General features: G+C 33.6%; 1 protein-coding gene across 12 annotated transcripts in view; it reads right to left on the reverse strand.

Annotated features, from left to right (window-relative positions):
- LOC141459754 (lysine-specific histone demethylase 1A-like) overlaps positions 1 to 20,169 on the reverse strand; it is a 419,413-nt gene that overhangs the window by 345,792 nt on the left and 53,452 nt on the right. The window contains exon 14 of one of the 12 annotated variants that reach the window (XM_074139195.1): positions 8,257 to 8,294. The exons of the other annotated variants lie outside the window; for them this stretch is intronic. Within the exon in view, the coding sequence (XP_073995296.1) occupies positions 8,272 to 8,294 (23 nt within the window). The 3' untranslated portion in view covers positions 8,257 to 8,271. Of the gene's footprint in view, positions 1 to 8,256; positions 8,295 to 20,169 lie in introns of those variants that run through there. 12 annotated transcript variants of the gene reach the window in all.

Here is a 20,169-nt window from a genome sequence, read left to right on the forward strand (position 1 = left end):
GAATGAGCAGGAGGTTTGCTGGAAATGTAAATTGCGCAGGCGGGAAACAATATCATCAACGTTCCTTACACATTTAGAAAACTGCCTTTACTGCCTTTAGACAGTAAACATAGAAAGGCCGCCATTTGGGAGTAAAACAAGGAGACTCTGTATGAAGACTATTACGTATTACAAATCGGTGACATGAACTCGCGCTTATGAGTCGTCCTGAAGTTCAACACATGTTATAATGCTGGTGGTTAGAGACTAGAAAAGCGAAATTATTTTCAGAGTGAAAACACGTAGATAGAGCATTCTCTCTATAGCCGTCTCTGAAGTTTAAACTAATCTTTGCAAGTTCTTAAAGAAAATACAAACCAATCTAATGTTTTTCAAGCCATTTTTGTAAGAACTTCCTTTTTAACCAAACATATACAAAAAAAAAAAGGCTCGAAATTATAAATATTAAGAAGGCGTCTTTTTAGCCCATAAAATAAGCACAGGGCGTCGCAACACCGCTAATTGCAAGCAGCGGAAATGCGCTTTCTTTAAAGGATTTAGGGAAAGATACTACGAGACAGATCTCTTTCGAAGTCAAACCTTCAGAGGGCGTAGAATAAACTGGACATGATGGAAATGGAAGCAAACGATACAGCAAAAGTTTGTTTTGAGGCGAAAATGCAAGACCAAAGCGGTAGAGGAAGACCATACTAAACCAAGGAAGGTTTAGCAAGGGAGGAAATTTAGATAGAACAGGCGAGCTAAACTGAAGTTAAGTAAGATATCCTTAATGTTAGGGGATAAACGAGAACAATATAAATAAAACGGATGTTACAAGAAGGAGCTACGCAGCTGCTCCTCGAAAACAGTTCTAAAGGAAGATATTACAAATTTCACTAGTCATCAGTAAAAAGACTTCCGTTTGCCTGGATGAGTGGAATTAACGAAAAAACACTCATATTGTTTTTGAGATTGTGCTTTGTTCAACTTAAAGCGCAGTATTCAATATCCTCTCCTCGTGATATCCTTCTTTCAGGAATTTACATAGATTTTTTTAAAATGTTAACAATTACCACAATTAATAACAATTCCTTTAATAAAGAAAAAAAATCTTCGCAGTGGATACGAATACAGAAATAACGACTCAATTATATAGTATCTGATCTAAGAAAATAAAACATTTTACAACAAAGAATCACTCGCAGCTCACAGAATTTTCTTGCAACAAAAACAGGAATTCTGTCAGGATTTTTCAACAAAAAGAATCTAATGTAGATAGAAGTAAGAGAGGCCAATCAAAGTGAAAAACATCAAACAAGTAACAAAAAAAAAAGGTAAATAATAAAGGAAGACTACACCGCTGGTGTACATATAAATGACGCGAGGGAATTTAAATTGAAAAGGGGGAAAAAACCAATGATAATAAAAAAAAAATGAAAAATAAAGAAGGAATGAACTAACCAAAGAGACATGGCAAATTGTATCAAAGCAGCTAGTGAGAGAGCGTAAGTGTCGTATAAGTGGTGAAGTGTTCGTTAATGATGTTAGAAAAAGTATGGGCCGTGGTCACAGAAGCTGCAACACGAAGCTGTAACGTTGGCCGCCCGCAGACAAGAAGAAGTTGCGGCAGTCACGTACTCCAACCTCCGAGGCCAACACACCTTGCTACAACCTGCTGTATGTTCCCTTCTTACAACATTCATAACCTATTGTAAATATATCTAACTTCGCTTTTCAAATATACCGCCGGTGTTCACTTCTTTTATTCTACTAAAATTGTTATTAAATCCACATAAGCAAGCATTAGACCATCTCTTCTTATAAAAGTAGAAAAATGTTCTCTTTTACGCACCATTACCACAATGCGCTGTATTAAATAAGTAATATTTAAAATAGTAAAGCAATCGCCTATTTTTTCAGGCGGGGCTTAACCTCAAACTACCAATTAGATGTCGTGGACGGAGACGACTAGCAAACATACTTTACTGTACATTTCTTTTATTAACCATTAAATAAAATCCTAAGTCCGGGAATCGAACCCAGTACCATATTATTACATATTAGCTTCGCAGGTATCGTCTCTAACCTCTCGGCTAACGTGGCGCCCAATTAAAATATTTATATTTATTGTAGATTTTATACGCCAGAACACACTGTATTTAGAACAGTGTCCCAAGTCAGCAAGTTATGTTGTCAAGGATAGCATAAAAAATCTTCGTTAATATTCCAATTAAACTAGAAAGACGTTTCCAATCTTCCAAATCCATCTTCAGTCTCAACACAGAATAATACTAGAATGAGCGTTAAAAGCCTTGAAATTGATGAGCGCGCAAAAATATACATACTTATACATACTCGTATAAAGTAAAGAAAGTATAGTAATCGCCTATTTTTTCAAGCGGGATTTAACGTCCAATTATCAATTAGGTATCGCGGACGGGGGCGGAAGCCTTTACTGTAAACAATTTTATCTAAGCAATAAAAAGCTATACGCAGGATTCGAACTAGGGTTCGTCAACTTGCAAAGCCACGCTCATAACCCTAGACCAACACCCGCCACAAATTTACAATATTTATAAAGGGGTGGGATTAGCTAAATGGTTAGCGTATACTGGATTCCTACGTTGAGTACCCGGGTTCGAATCCAGCTGGCTCTTTGATTTTCTCTTCCAAGAAGTGCACCGAAAAAAAGCCGTCTAGATATTTTGTTTATTCAAGTACTTTTACAATGTTCACATTTATTTAATTTTATTCTGTTATATTGTAAACTTCTTTTCTTTACTTTAATAATAGGCACGATCTGATAGCAAAGGTGCGTACGAGGCTGTGTATGACCTGCGGAAAAGTGTCCAATTAAAAACGATAGAAACAATCACAACGAAAACACCCAAATTAACACATAGATTAAGAACGCCTACAATATGTTTTACCATGAAACCGGACACCAGACTATACGCACAGGTAAAATATATACTTGGGACGGAGGCCACAATGCTTCCACTAAACTAATGTGCGTAGGATTACTTCTCAGATTATCTATTAAGCAATTAAACTAATCGCTAAATTCCAATAATTTCAATATTAATTTAGTAAATGCTAAAAAAGGCTGTTTAAAATGATCAAAGAAATCTAATAAAGGAATTAAAAATTAACACCTACAACTTCTACACAGGTATGAGAGTGTTGACAGATTCCCGAACAAAGATAATATTAAAATAAGGACACTGTGGTTTCGGTAAGTGAAAATTGCGACGGTGGCCGGTACTCTTAAAGACCCCTGACGCAGGTGCTCCTCTATTCTTTAACTTCGAGGCATATTCAAAAAGTTAGTTAATATTTAAATATTGGCGTGTCACAATCAAACTTATGGAGCGCTATCTATTGACTGTTTGCGAAGCTATTGCAGTTGTAGTTTAGATTCAAAAGTCGTTTGCCTGTCCGTGAAAGAGGTTTCGCTATTCCTCAAATTGTATATTGGGAAAAGATAGGGCTGGTTTTTTTCCACCAATATATTGATAAATTAAGGCATTAGGAGCCAACAGTAACTGTGCATAACAATATGTTGGTTTTTTTCAGCCCTCATACAAATCAATGGTTAATGTGCCAACAAGACCACAAAACAATAAATAAATATCAAATTTGGACTTCCTGTGGTTCTTCGTTTTTGAGTTCCGCTGGCTACGGACAGACAGAAACAATTTTATAAAAAACATTTCGGACTGAGGGAACCTCACAACTATATTTATTATTATTACGTTACTTACTGTTGTAAGAGAGAGAAGGTAAAAATAAATACGCTCAAATTTAAAACAATTAAATAAATATTCATTGAAATTATTAGAAAAGACGTTTAGAATCAGTATACTTGTATAAAACAAAAAGTGATAAGATACGAAGAAAGATAACCAAGGCAGAAAGGAAGTATGAGGCCACAAAGTAGAACATGTGGTTAAGTGTGAGGACAATTACACTGCTGTCGCCGTTGGCAGTGAAACTCGCCAAATGGTCAGAGTATGTACGAGCCATTGGGTGAACAATCTTATAAATCTTAGGCTAATAAAGTAAGAACACCAAGTACGAGCAGATTGGCCAGGGTAACTCTGTCCATCGGATATTGGAGCTTCACTTACAAGAATACTACTGCGAGCACAAGTACTCTACAGACATGTTGTTACCCTGCTTCATTATGTGTTGCAGCATACAACTGTAGAATACAATTGTTGGCCTTTAAGATTTTTTTTACAGCTCTTGGCACCAATAACCCTCTAATGTTGACGCGCGTAAAATTAAAAGAAAAAAATCAGTACAGAGTCATTTTCTAGACCTTATGAATAAAGTAATATAGTTCAATCTGAAAAATTTTGAACTCTAAGAATAGTGCCAATTTCAGTCATGAATTTTTATTTTGTCGAGCCATAGACCCTAGGGATTTGGCCATCTTTAGGGCTGAGGAACATGTTTTACAGTAGGGTTATACCTAGTCCCTAGGTCGAAAGCTTGGGAAAATAATAAGAAAATTATCACTGAAATTGTCATTATTCTTTCTGTCTTTTAGATCAATGAATCAGTCACCAACAGCAATGAACAATATTTAAACTCGTAAGTTACAGCCGGGTCTCCTGGTCGGGCCAAATCAAAATATTAAGTTTCATCTTTCTGTGATCTTTCGTCACCCACAAAGACCATTTTAACGACCATTTTTCGACTTACAAGTCTACAAAATGTATATTCCTCGTTAAAACCCGAAACGGCAAATTGGACCATATCGATTACTAATTCTCCCAGTCCACTTTGAATAAATAAACAATAATCAATAAAAAATACAGTACATAATGCGCCAAACAGAATACACAATTCTTAAATTGCTCATAAAAATATTTGTATACATTAAAATTGAATGGCTTGCTCCCACTGTGAATTTTATGAATATCACAATTATTATACGATGATTATATAATAGACTTCTGATGTGAACTGTGGCTCCCACTTGGTAGTTATAACAGTGAACAAAAACTTGAGGTTATAATATTACAATAAAAAATTTAACAACTCTCATAAAATTGGAGGAGATGTCAAAGCGGCTGAGGCTGAATCGACCGGAAGATGAGCGAACATAAATAACAACTTCTGCACATTTATTTCGCTTCTTTTGCAGATAAAATGACCAATAAATTCCACTTGTTTTTTAAATAGTGGCACATAAATTTCCCCCCCTTCAAATCCTAAGAAATATTTTTATGCAAAACTAAAAGCAGCCCAACACACACACACACATGTATTAATATATATACAATCTCAGGTGCCAAATAACAGGCCAACTTGATCATCAGCTAAATAATAACTTTCTACTATTTGCGACGTCAAGATTTATCACTAGTCAGGTTCAGTTTGGCTATTTGGATGGAATAATTCTACTTTTATTCTTCTCGGAAATGGACTGGGCGAAACTATTTTGTATTTTGTTTTTTTAGAAATCAGCAAAAACCGCCTCCCACTTGTAGGTTCTAAAATCCATAAAAATCCGTCCTTTTATACCAAAAACTTATATAAAGACTATAGTTCGTATGTTTTCGTCTTTATTTTGCATTTTTCTCCATCTAGAGTATGAGAGCTCCTCACTGAGTGTTGCCAATAAAATATTATTTATTAAGATATTATTATACAAGGTCCTGGTTAGACCTGCATTGACTTAGCAGCTTCTTGATAGAGCATAACAAGCTAGACTATCCTAAAGAAATCGCAAAGGATGCAAAACAAGTTCTTAAGGTTTACCATTGATGCTTCAAAGATATACACCTACTGTTAACTTACACGAAATTACAGGCATGATAAACTTATTGAAGGAAATTTTTCTCAATTTCTTTCAAAATCCCACCCTAAACATAAATCCGTCAGAAATTAAACATTTTTGCTGAATAGAATTTTTGATATTTGGTCTTGGCGACTTGGTGTAGGAAAGGGATGTTGAGGTCGTTGTGAAGAGTGAGAAAGGAGAAAGGATGTAGAAAGGAGCGTCAGCTATCTGTCGAAGTAGTTTTGATTGAAATGTCTGTACAGTCCGTATGTTTGTAGGTTTGGCTGAACCCCACAGCTCTAGTCCGTAAGTCCACATAGGTTTGAGAATAGTACTGTATATCAAGCGTTTGAGTTCAATGGGTAATTTGGAGCGTCGTCCAAGAAGTCTGTAAAGCAGTGTCGCACGTTTCGTCATTGCTTGTCTTTTAATTCTAGTGTGTGGGTTCCACGTGAGTCGTTAGTCCATTTAGAGGCTAAGGTAGCGCACCAGATCTGTACAAAGAAGAGGATTGCTGTTGAAGAGGACAGATGGATAGGAGCCCCGCTTGAGAGTAAACGTGGCGTGCTGGCATTTCTGTGGGTTCATTTTAATCCGCCACTTCTTTGGCCAGGATTCTATATATGAAATTTGACGATAAATAAATATTATTATTATTATTAGTTTGAGAACAGCCTCTTTCCAGGCCGAGCGGAGAGTTAAGAAAAAAAAATTAGATTTGATTTTCCACTTTCCAACACATTAACCTGGCAATTATGGCAAACATTTTCTACTTATTTATTTCAAACTGGGAAACCTAGACTCCTAGAACTCCCCTTCAGTATCGCCATTGAAGTTACAAAGAAAATATTTAGCAAGCAACACGGTCGCTTAATAAGGCAGTGGAAAGGTAGTCCGTTGTCAAATTGGAAAACTTTATTAGATCAAAGTTAGTTAATGGCTCTTGTCACACCATCTGTTGACTGACAGTAACTAGTAACAATTTACGAATTGTGCTACAGATTCTTTTGACAGCACAATCACTCTCTCTCATCCCATCTCCACAAACTCTCCTTGTTTCAATTAAAGAGATTTATTTTTATAAACAGGCGTTAGTAAAGTTACCATCCTTTTTTTTTTTGGTAATAAAGTACGTTGCCGAATTATCTTCATCCAAGTTGAGATAGGGTATGTTTTCATTTTTTTTTTTTTTTTTGACATTCAAGTGGCCACCCCTGGCTTTCTTTCGTGGCGAACGAAAGGTTGCAGTGTAATTGCACACTCTTTCGCTGTGGTAGTCGCATTACCAATGGAGAAGTCCATATTTTTGCCTTTGTCATTTACCATAGTTCCAAGAGCAAGATAGGAAGTAGATGGGAGAGGCTGTGGAGGGAAAGAAGGAATATCGGGGTTGGAAGGAACTGTAAGAAGGGAGCTATTAGAAAGGGATGGAAAGTAGAGTTGGACTCCACTATTTGTTTTTTGTTTGTTGGAGATGTCATTTGATTCCCACGAGAAGCCAAGGTAAATAACTGTCACCCACAGCAGAGCATGGATACCATGGAAAGGCTATGTTACAACCGGAGAATGCCTGGTGTCCGGAGGGCACCGTTAGTGACGGCCAGCAATTTCGCCGCCAACCAACTCCTCATACCTTGAGTTAGGTCCCTAACTGTGTACTCTGTATGCAAAAATGCATTTACATGTGCCAGTGCGTAGGTGAGAGAATGCATGTATGTCACAGTGAAAATATTCATGTTCAGTGTATCCCCTGTCAGGCTGGGCTTGTAGGGAGATCCGACCGCCCTAAGAAGTGCTAGTCACTTCCCAAATATCCTGTTAGTCGCCTCTTACGACATCCCGGATAAAGGAGCAGGCCTATTCTGTCCCCGGACCTGCAGAAGGCGCCCTCTAAATATTCTGCTTAAGTCCAAAACCTCTTCCGTATATTCTTTTATATAAAGTTCTGCCCTTTTCCAGCATTTCAATAAACTAGTTTGACCTAAATGATTAAAATTGTCAACCATCCCAAGTTCTATCCCTTCTTCCATTTAAGAAGATTCTGGTCTTTGTCTAATTCAGCTTCCAGTCTCCTCTTTTAGCTGCAGATTTTTCCTCTCTTTTATTCCCTGCATTCCAATCCTCCTCACCTAACTTTTCTCTTTCTTCACTAGATAAGAAGGTTAAAATGTATAATACATTTACACTTCTGTATTTATTTTATGTATACATTTATTGTAATAAATATTTATTCAATTCAATTCCAGTCTCCTCTTTTACATTTTTTTGCATTACAAAATGAGTATTACAGAAAAGCACTACTTAAGCAAATAATTGTAAATTAAATTTTTATTTTGTAATTTACGTATTGCACACGCGCTCTGTTAGTTCAATGTTCGAAAAAACTGTTGACATAATTCGACGATGATTAAGAGAGATTAACAAATACCAACGGGCATTTTTATTGTATAATGTGTTTTATTAACAAAAGAGAATCCAAAACTTCTTTCAAAATTAACTTATTTGTAATATTTCTCTTGATCTGTAAGAGAAAGTAATACATTAAACTAAACAGGAAACAAAAATAAGGCTCCAACTAGTGCTGGTTATTTAATCATGTGAGTAAATGAAATGTTTAATTCGGAAGTTGTATATAGAGACATGAAAGTGCTTGATTACAATTCTAGCTGACCAAAGTCCATCTGGCTCCTTTATGTACCTTAATTACAGCCTTATTTACAAACACATGACGCACATCTTCAACTATCTCATCGAAAGCTTGTCCATCCTAATTCATTCTTTGGCATGCATCAATGAATATTTCCACAAATAAACAACCGCAAGATTTTTCTAACTAATTAAACTGCAATTAAGTACTTTTATTATTAATATACCTTTTACTGGTAGAAAATAATTACACGCGCTAATTGATTATTATTATTAGTGTTATTAAAATTTTAGAAAAACGTTAATAAATAATGCACACTATTTCCCGTCAGTAATGCCAGGAAGCTCATTTCCGTCTCAGAAAATACTTACCTTTAATAACTTATTTACATTTAAAATCATTTTCTTTCAATAAAATTCAATTAACCAGAGATGTTTTTGGTGCAAGTTTTAACCAAAACAAATACTTCAAATATTATTCTTCCAAAACCTATGTATCGTACAACCACTTAAGAGATTATACTTCATTTCACTGGCGTTACTTTGGTTAAACATCTTTGGAAAACGTCCCACTATGGGAAAAAACTATTTAAAAAAATAATAATAGCACTATTCGAGACTTTTTATTTTATTTTTTTGTTTAAAGGTGCATCAACATCTGAGATTATTGGCGACAGGAGCTTTCTTCAATGCATTGCAACTCTTAGCAAGAAGTTCTCTCGTTGCAGACACCACTAGCTGGCTCTCTAGCTGTAAGAAGCTCCTTGTAAGGGCAAATCTACGATTCAGCTGCTGGATTCGAACCTGGGATCTCCGCGTGAAAATCTAGTATGGTAAGGGGTTTTAACCCGTTAGCTACTCCCTTCCCTAACCGTGAGGATTCTTTATAAAAGCAATAAAGAAAAAGACAAGAAAGCCGGAGCAGAAATCAAAAATTAATTTAATTAGCAACGCCATCAGTTCACAGAGAAAAGATACAGGTTAAATCTGACGGAGTAAAAGTTTGTCTTTTACTCAACTGAACTCGGAGCTGTTTCGCTTACCGAATCCGACTGCGAACCGCGTTTTTAAGCTCAAAGCTTTAAATTTAAGTTAAAATAATATTTTCCTCTTGATTTTCTTTACAGTTTACCTGAATTTTATTTCTCTTTAAACTTTTTTAAACCAGGTGGATTATATGTAGATAAATTTTATGTAGATCGTACAGAATGTAAATGTACGTAGATCTATGTTTTCTTTTAAACACTTTCTAACGTTAATTTATATAAGAGATTTTAAGAGAAGGTTGAGACAGGCTTTTACCTTTAAACTAACTACCATGACATAACTACCTATTTGATGTTACAGGAAATTATTAAACAGGTAAGCATAATTCAAAATTTGAAGTAACTTGGTTATTCGCAGGTGTCATTTTTCAGAAAAGGTATTTTTTCTTTTTTTTAATTAAAGGATTCGAAACTACACTTAAAAGTTTTTAAGAAAATAAATTAATAATTTGTATGAATATAATTAATAAAGAAAAAAATTAATTTGTTTAAAATTACATGAAATATAAAATTTCTTAACTTATCTCTTTAACAAAAACTTACAGTTTAAAAAGTTAAGTATAAGGGTTGATTAAACGCCAAAAGGTACACAAATCAGCAAGTACCCAACATTTCATTAATACTTCATTGATATTATTTAAGTAATTTTACTGCATTAATTTTCATTAATATTTTTTAGAATTCATTAGATGTCACAGACCCTTATGCTGGCCATTTTCATCTACAAAATATATGTTCAAGTAGCACTGTAGATTGATTGTAGTATCTATTTATCTATAATAATCAAACTATTAATCACAGGTTAAAAAAAAAATCATAAAAAATATGAGGCTAAAAATTCAAAAACTGTTTTTAAAAAATGCTTACACCAACATACATCAATGATTTTGCTTATTTTATTTATTTATTTTTATTTTTAAACAAAAATATATAAGTTCATTCTTCGATTAATGTAATTGTTACTTTATGTAGTAGTCAAACGTTTATAATAATAGGTAATAATTAATCTGGCTTTATCCGCAAATAATATAGTTTTCTTCAATTACATTCTCAATCTAGGTATTCTTCTAGGTATATATGTAATATAAAATAAATAAAATATGCATAAATAAAATTAGGGGGACTAAATTAAATTACAATTGAGAAATGAATAATTATTGTTGCACAATCTACTTGTTATTAACTGTGTGTTATTTGTGCTCACGAATATTTCGGTAAGACGAATTCAATACTAAAATATTGTTTTAAATCCTCCGAGATTCAAATTTAATCAGTAGCCGACTCTAACTTTGTCTTTTTCTACTTTAACATGCATGTACATATATGTGACAACTTCAGAATAAAGCATATTAAAGATAAATCAGAAGAATAATTTGGAATACAGTTAAAATAAAGTACCTATTTAATAACGAAGTTATAATATACATTTTATCATAATTATAACAAAAAAATATTATGAATGAACTGGCCAGCATAAGGGTCTGTGACATCTAATGAATTCTAAAAAATATTAATGAAAATTAATGCAGTAAAATTACTTAAATAATATCAATGAAGTATTAATGAAATGTTGGGTACTTGCTGATTTGTGTACCTTTTGGCGTTTAATCAACCCTTATACTTAACTTTTTAAACTGTAAGTTTTTGTTAAAGAGATTTTTGTACCTTTTGGATAGATTTTCCTTTTTGTCTATTTTACAAAGTTACTTATCTGCTTCACAGATTTTTTTAAAATTTAGAATAAGCAATTCTATCATTATAACCTGATAAGGTGTTAAGTCGGAACCATAACTACCATTGGAGAGATCTTTTTAAAGAATGATTATAGTTGCCATCCTCAATAACAACTTTTTTGAGAAAGCGTTTTGAATAAAATAGGAAGGTATTTGTACGTAAATAGCAAAATTAAATTGCGATTTAAGTACTTCCTTTTAAGAGGAGTAAGAAAAATAAACTGCGATTACAGTACTTCTCCCTAAAAGGCTGAGAAGCAAAGATTTTGAATCGAACGACAATTCATTGATGTAAATCGGTTCACTCAGTGATAATTTTATCGATTGCAATACTTCCTCTTAGTAGGTGTAAGAGCATGAAGGCACTTCACACCCACGTAGAGGAGCTTTAACCACTTCTTCGTGCTAAATTTTATCAAAATCGGCATAAGCGATATAGAAATATTGGTAATAATAGTTTTAGAATGGGCCTTATTTGGGTGGGGCGAACTCCCCTCCTTATGAGGCACGGCGTCGAGACTTTTAAAGTTCAAATCTGTACAAAATTTCGATTCGATTGACCCTTCATTCATGAAAATCGGTTCACGTGTCGATAATTTGCAACGATTGCTATACTTTCTCTTAACAAGTGTAAGAGCTGATCGCCGCTTTAATGTTTCGTAGGGGAGCCCTAACCCTATCATCCTACCAAATTTTATCAAAATCGGGCTAAGATTTACAGAGTAATTAGTAATAATAATTTTGGAGGGGGCCTTACATAAAGGGGGCTAACTCCTCTCCCATTCGATGTACAGCATCGAGACCCCCAAAAGGCACATCTACATAAAATTCCGAATCGAATGACACCTCATTCATGAAAATCGGTTCGCGCGTTTAGGCGCTACGCAGTTTACAAAAAAGGTAACAAGAACAAGAACAAGAACAAGAACAAGAACAAGAACAACAACAATTTCTGAAAATGCCGTTTTTGCTCATTTTCGGCAACTTTTTTCTCGAAAACTATTAGATCTGGGTTGTTGCAAAAAAATTACAGTGATAAAGGAGGGTTTGCCCTATATTTTAAAGAAAATTTGGGAATTTTATTAAAACTGTCCGGTAGGACAGTTGTATAAGGGTTGACCATCAAAAACTGCACGAAAAAGCGTAACGTTGAAAAACACCCAACTTTGACAATTTTTTTCTCTTTTTCTATGAAAGATAAAATTTCCAAATTTTCTTTAAAATATAGAGCAAACACTCCTTTATAGCTGAAATTTTTTTGCAACCACCCAGATCTAATAGGTTTCGAGAAAAAAGTTGCCGAAAATGAGCAAAAACGGCTTTTTCAAAAAATGTTCTTGTTCTTGTTGTTGTTGTTGTTCTTGTTGTTGTTACCTTTTTTGTAAACAACGTAGCGCCTAAACGCGTGAACCGATTTTCATGAATGAGGTGTCATTCGATTCGGAATTTTATGTAGATGTGCCTTTTGGGGGTCTCGATGCTGTACATCGAATGGGAGAGGAGTTAGCCCCCTTTATGTAAGGCCCCCTCCAAAATTATTATTACTAATTACTCTGTAAATCTTGGCCCGATTTTGATAAAATTTGATAGGATGATAGGGTTAGGGCTCCCCTACCTAACAATAAAGCGACGATCTGCTCTTACACTTGTTAAGGGGAAGTATAGCAATCGTTTCAAATTATCGACACGTGAACCGATTTTCATGAATGAAGTGTCATTCGAATCAAAATTTTGTACAGATTTGTACTTTAAAAGTCTCGACGCTATGCCTCATAAGAAGGGAAGTTTGCCCCACCCAAATAAGGCCCTTTCTAAAACTATTATTACTAATATTTCTACAAAGCTTAGTCCGATTTTGATAAAATTTAGCACGAAGAAGTGATTAAAGCTCCTCTACATGGCTGTGAAGTGCCATCATGCTCTTACACCTACTAAGAGGAAGTACTGCAATCGTTAAAATTATCAATGAGTGAACCGATTTACATCAATGAATTGTCGTTCGATTCAAAATCTTTGCCTTTTAGGGAGAAGTACTGTAATCGCAGTTTATTTTTCTTGCTCCTCTTAAAAGGAAGTACTGAAATCGCAGTTTAATTTTGCTATTTACGTAAAAATACCTTCCTATTTTATTCAAAACGCTTTCTCAAAAAAATGGTTATTGAGGATGGTTTGGGGACCGCAACTATAACCATTCTTTAAAAAGATCTCTCCAGTGGTAGTTACGGTTCCGATTTAACACCATATCAGGTTATAATGATAGAATAGCTTATTCTAAATTTTAAAAAAATCTGTAAAGCAGACGTAACTTTGCTAATAGACAAAAAGGAAAATCTATCCAAAAGGTACAAAAATCTCCTTAACAAAAACTTACAGTTTAAAATGTTAAGTATAAGGGTTGATTAAACGCCAAAAGGTACACAAATCAGCAAGTACCCAACATTTCATTAATACTTCATTGATATTATTTAAGTAATTTTACCGCATTAATTTTCATTAATATTTTTTAAGAATTTATTAGATGTCACATACCCTTATGCTGGCCAGTTCATTCATAATAGTTATAATTGTGATAAAATGTATATTATATCTTCGTATAAATAGGTACTTTATTTTAACTCTATTCCAAATTATTCTTCTGATTTCTCTTTAATGTGCCCTTTATTCTGAAGTTGTCACATATACATGCATGTTAAATTAGAAAAAGACAAATTTAGAGTCGGCTACTGTTTAAATTTGAATCACGGAGGATTTAAAACAATATTTCAGTCTTGAATTCGTCTTACCGAAATATTCGTGAGGACAAATAACACACAGTTAATAACAAGTAGATTATTCAACATTATTTATTCATTTCTCAATTGTAATTTAATTTCGTTCCCCTAATTTTACTTATGGTAAAATACTGGAATAATTAGCTGTCCTAAAAATATGCATATCTTATTTATTTTATATTACATATACACAACATTGTGGGAAGAACACCTAGATGGAGAATGTAATTGAAGAAAACTATATTATTTGCGATAAAGCCAGATTATTTATTACCTATTATTATAAACGTTTGACTACTACATAAAATAACAATTACTTTAACCGAAGAAAGAACTTAAACCGACGATTTTTATTTAAAAATAAAAATAAATAAATAAAATCATTGATGTACGATATGTTGGTGTAAGCAATTTTTAAAAAATTTTATGAATTTTTTAGCCTCATATTTTTTTATTTTTTATAACGTTCTCTTTTTTACCTGTAATCAATAGTTTGATTATTATAGATAAATAGATATTACAGTCAATCTAAGTTAAATGGTGTGCTACTTGAACAAATATTTTGTAGATGAAAATGGCCAGCAAAAGGGTATGTGACATCTAATAAATTCTTAAAAAATATTAATGAAAATTAATGCGGTAAAATTACTTAAATAATATCAATGAAGTATTAATGAAATGTTGGGTACTTGCTGATTTGTGTACCTTTTGGCGTTTAATCAACCCTTATACTTAACATTTTAAACTGTAAGTTTTTGTTAAGGAGTCTTTTATAGAAAAAGAGAAAAAAATTGTCAAAGTTGGGTGTTTTTCAACGTTACGCTTTTTCGTGCAGTTTTTGACGATCAACCCTTATACAACTGTCCTACCGGACAGTTTTAATATAAATAGTTAAACTAATGTAATGTAATTCTACATTTGAAAGGGAAATTTAAGTTTATAAAGAGACCAGTAATGGAGGTTCGGTACTAAATAGACAATTATTGTATTTTACTGGGGTTCTAGGGAAACTGTGACAATACTCAACTTCAACATTTATTGTTACAACATTGGAGTCCACTATCTTCTGACCAAATTCCAAGTTGGAGGAACATTTATATAGTATAGTTGCGAGTGCTAAAAGGTAATATTCTACCTTTTAAATTATATTTAGGCGTTCAGATGTTACGAGTTTTAATTGGGTTTAAACCATTTGATTTTGTTGATCCACTTATAGCCCTGCTATTTGCCCCTGGGTCCGGATAATTTTCTTTCTTTCCATTCTTATCCACACACTTCCTTCACGATTTGAAGCTAGCCACCGAGGCAAGGCAATGTGTATACCTACTTCTGATAGTTTTCTTCTCTATCCAGAGCTGAATATTCCGTTGAATGGTGGCTGGTTCTTCAAAGAGGACAACTGTAGTACGCTGATCCTGGTTAGAAAAAAGATATAGACCAAGAATAGTGTTCACTCAGTTCACTTACTCCGCTGTACCACAATTTCTCTGGGAGTGACCGCTTCTAGTAGAGCTACGGCTACTCCACCCTAAATCAACTTTACTTCTCCAAAGTTGAAATTTCGCTATCCCGTCATATGTAGCCGGATGCGTTAAATTTGATTGGGTTGCGGACCTTCCCTGAATTATTTGGTGATTTGCGCTTTTTTTTAAACTGTAGTTATTTTCTTTCATTTGGGTTTAATATTTATTATTTTTTAGTTTTTGTATGTTTCGGAAAATAAGAAAAAAGAAAAATTATTACTAATTATTATTACTGCTTTTAAAGAATTGTTTGTATTTTGACTAGAAAGGCCTTACGCTGCTCACTTGAACAATAAATAAGCACTAATGAATAAAAATGAAATGTACAACTGTAAAATAGAATGGAGTAAAAAAGTGGGAATACAGACCAGAGTATTAACATAAGCAGTTGTGAAGTTTACAGAGAAGAGCAGCACATTAAGGCAAGAGTAAAGATTATGAGGACGATATGCCGTAGAGGTAGTAATTGCAGATACTAGAGGCATATAGAGAACGAGCCGCCGGGGCTTGTTAGTGACGACCCTCAAGGTCCCGGTCATCCTGGGCCTGTTAAGTCCTAGTTTCACTTCTTCTCCACTCTTCCTTAAATTACAGGCTTCTGCTACTGAATAAAACATGCACATTTCTTGTTCAAACCCTCTACTGGGACTGTAGATGGAACGTGAACAGGTGAGTTGATAAAAGAAAAACAACTGGTCAACTTCTACAATCACAATCTTTTAAAGGTTTTCTGATGTTTTGCAGCTTACTTTGACCATAGGCATAGTGTTACTAGATTTTTTAACTTCAGCTGTTATAACAGTTTAATGGTGGCTCCTTTATTACTTCGTGCACCGTTACTAAGAAGGGCGGATGCCACGTTTTACCATTTGGTTTATATCCTACATAGTAGCAGCTGAAAATATTGTGCAACTGAGACACTGAAACATGTTTTTAATGTATCTAATTCCAATACTAAACATAATATTTCAATTTATATATAACTTTTATTGTAATTTAAGTCCTACTTAACTATTTCGCTTAAGAGCCTCATATACACTGCTCTCGATAAAAAAAAAATCTTTAATTATGTGATTGTTCTTTATTTAGTTAATATTTTATTATACATCTATTTATTTCTCTACTCCGTGCCAAATTATTTACAAGGATAATTGCATTTAAGTTTGTAACTAATCTAGTTTTCTAAATTTATTTAATTTTGAATGAAAATTGTCCAAGGCTAAAATGAGCTTAAATACAATTTGGCATAATTTTATGGAAAACATTAAAGTTCCTTATTCTATAAAAGTTCGTATTTTTAATTCTGTAAATAGGTCTACGATGTGCTACGATGCCCAGATGTGGGGTTGTCGAAGTGGGTAGACTATTATATTTTTTTTATTAAAAAATTATTTAAATCCCCAAAAACTACTCCATCAGCTTTTATCCATGCTGAAACTGGAATTGACCTCATTTATTTTTACACCCTTAAAATGCATTTTAAATACTTAGCTAGAGTTCTGCAGCTTCCTAATAACAGATACCCTAAAATTTTATGTCATGAAATTATAAAAAAGAAAAATCTATTGGTTTTTAGAAATTAAAAGTCTTATATCAAAATATAACCTTCCAAATGATTTAAATTGGCAAAATGTTGGAAATATTACATTATGTGAGGACAACTTCAATATCATAATAAAATCCTTGCAAGCCGATATGAGCACCGCTTTCCAGTTGAAGCTATTTAGTTCTATCAGCCATCCACTATAATAAAAACTTGCAATAGAGGCTAATCCAAATCTATCTGTCTATCTGATAAACCACTCGTTTCATTTCATCAGAATGATTTTTAGAGTCAGAGAAGATCTTTTGCCTCTTAACAGAATCCCCTGACGGTCAGAATACCATGTGGACGTCTTTATGGCTAAAGATGAGTAAAAATTCAAAATAGATAAATTAAAATTAAAGTATCTTTTTTGTTTTTCTTCTTAGTATTATTTGATTTATTAATTTGTGATTTCTATTTTGAGTATGTGAACTGAGGTAACACTTTTCTAGGTCTACATCTTTTTCTAACCAGAATCAGCGTACTACAGTTCTCCTCTTTGAAGAACCAGCCACCATTCAACGGAATTTAAGCAATTAATAAGTTATTTATTTTATTTTTAATTGAATGAAGACTTCTTTATTCTTCAGAATGAATTCCCAAAATACAGCATAGAAAACGTAAAGTTTATTACAATAGATGTCTATAAATACTTGAAAAAATCATCAGAATTGAAAATAATAAGAATTTATGAGTCATGAAGAGAGACTGCAGTCCACAGGCCAGACTAGATATTATTCGTTGTTTTTAAATCCTAGTTTGGTGGTATTAAGAAATGGAAAGCGAAGGAGAATGAGAGAACTTGTCCTTACATCCTTACCACCATCGCAGCCCTCATCCCAGGTAGCATTTGGCCTTGAATGTGTTCTCGCCGAGCAATAGGAGTAATAAGGAAGTAATGCTCAAGTTTGCCACTTATTCTTGTACTGTTTAGCTGAGTAATAATAATAATAATAAGCTGTCTTTATTTATAAATATACATAAGGACAGATGTGGCCCTTGGTATAAAACCATGAGGGAAGAGGGGTAATTTTTTAGAAAACAGAAAAATATAAATACATTTTTTCCTACAAAATAACTTAAAATCATTTTCTGGTCTAATATAAACCTTAGGCTACAATAACACAGAACTAAATAGAAACTTAAATAAAATTAAATTCAGCCAAAAGTTGTTGCCTATACTTAAGAGCCATCCTACAATATTTCAATACTAAATCCCACTTCTTTCCGTTTAAGTATTCCTCTAATTGGGCCATTGACAAAAAATCCTCATTGAAATAAATTCTTCTGAATTCTTTCAATATAGGACACGTCGCCATAAAATGAAATACAGACTCTAATTCTTTTGCATTACACATTGAACATATTTGTGGACTCTCACTATTGTACCTTTTATAATTTAAATTTAATAACTCGGCTCTTATCTTTATAATTAGGCTTATAACATTTATATTGGAATTGTTATTAAAGTAAGCTGCTTCATCTTTTAAATTATAATTTAATAACTTATAAGTCTCACTAAATAAAGAATTCCTTGCCTTGATACCAGCTGTTTCCACAATAGTTAACCTAATTCTATCTCTAAGTTTTACAAAGAACTTTTTCCATTCGTTATAACTATTGCTTTTGAAATCATACACTAAACCGTACTCATTATTTACATTTTGAAGCTCCCGATACCAATATACACCTCTCTTGATAACTTCAAGCGCCACAAGCTTCGGATATCTGTTTTCTGGTAGGTTTAAAACTTTAATTATATACTCATGATGAAGCTTTAGTGTGTAGAGGTACATTGGCGGAATCTGGGTTTCTAATATTAAGGCATAATTCGGTGTATTGTGGGGTAGTCGCAATAATGTTTTCATAAAAAAAGCAAATAACCGGTCAACCTGGTGATATTTCTTCCCGCCCCACACCTGTGCCCCGTAACACATGATAGCTCTATTCACTGCATTAAACATTTGAATTTTGGCGGAGATTGGTACATTTGTATTCAAAATAAAACTTTTCCAAACTGAGTGAATACCGGTTTTGGCTTTAATTAATTTCTCATTCAAATGCTCCGTTAAACTTAAAGAGGATGTTAATTTGATTCCCAAATATTTATAAGAGCCTTGAATTCTCGGCGAGCAATAGGAGTAATAAGGAAGTAATGCTCAAGTTTGCCACTTATTCTTGTACTGTTTAGCTGAGTAACTTCAAAGAAAAGTAAAATTCTGAGTTACATAAGGGATCTTACAATTTGAGTTAGATACTCAAGCGAATTGGTAGTTGGTATATTTCTAAGTTGGTGTAGTAATCCAGAGAGTCAATCTGTACTTTATGACGCTGCCGCTACGTCATAAAATTGTGTATGACTGTTATTATATTATTTACTGTTCACTTTATTGAAGAATTAATGTAGTAATATTGATTTTTTAAAATATTTATTCACTCTTTTTTCGTTTTTGATTTAGAAGAATTTTAAGAGGGTAGTTAAGCTGGAAGATCTTCACGATGTCGGAGATGACTCTTTATGTACAGTGTACGAGGTGTGTTCAAAAAGTAACGGGAATTTTTAAATTTCGCGGGTTTGGAGAGTCTGATTGTAAAAATTTTTTTTTTATTATGTTGGTACACATGCCCCTGAAGTACGATAAAATTTTCAGTAATATTCATTGTTTACTTCTTAAGTGGCAGCCGTTAAGGTTAGACGTGTTTTTCGAGCTTGGCAATTTTTGTTTGTTAAAAAAAATGGATCTAAGAATTTGTGTTAAATTTTGCGTAAAAAATGAAATAAAGTGTGTGAAATGTTAATAAAGGCATATGGTGAGTCTGCTATGAGTAAAACAAGGATTTACGAGTGGTATAAGCGTTTCCAAGATGGCCGCGAAAACGTTGAAGATGACGAACGACCTGGACGTCCAAGCACATCAACAACCGATGAAAACGTGAAAAAAGTGAAAGAAATGGTTATGAACGATCGCCGAATCACAATCAGAGAAGTCGCTGATGATGTTGCCATATCAATTGGCTCATGCCATGAAATTTTTTCGGATGTTTTGGGTATGAAACGTGTGGCAGCAAAATTTGTTCCAAAATTGTTGAAT

The sequence above is a fragment of the Rhodnius prolixus genome, unplaced genomic scaffold, assembly GCF_049639745.1.
Source record: "Rhodnius prolixus isolate KJV_2025 unplaced genomic scaffold, Rpr scaffold_1, whole genome shotgun sequence".
In the NCBI taxonomy this organism is placed as follows: Eukaryota; Metazoa; Arthropoda; class Insecta; order Hemiptera; family Reduviidae; genus Rhodnius; species Rhodnius prolixus.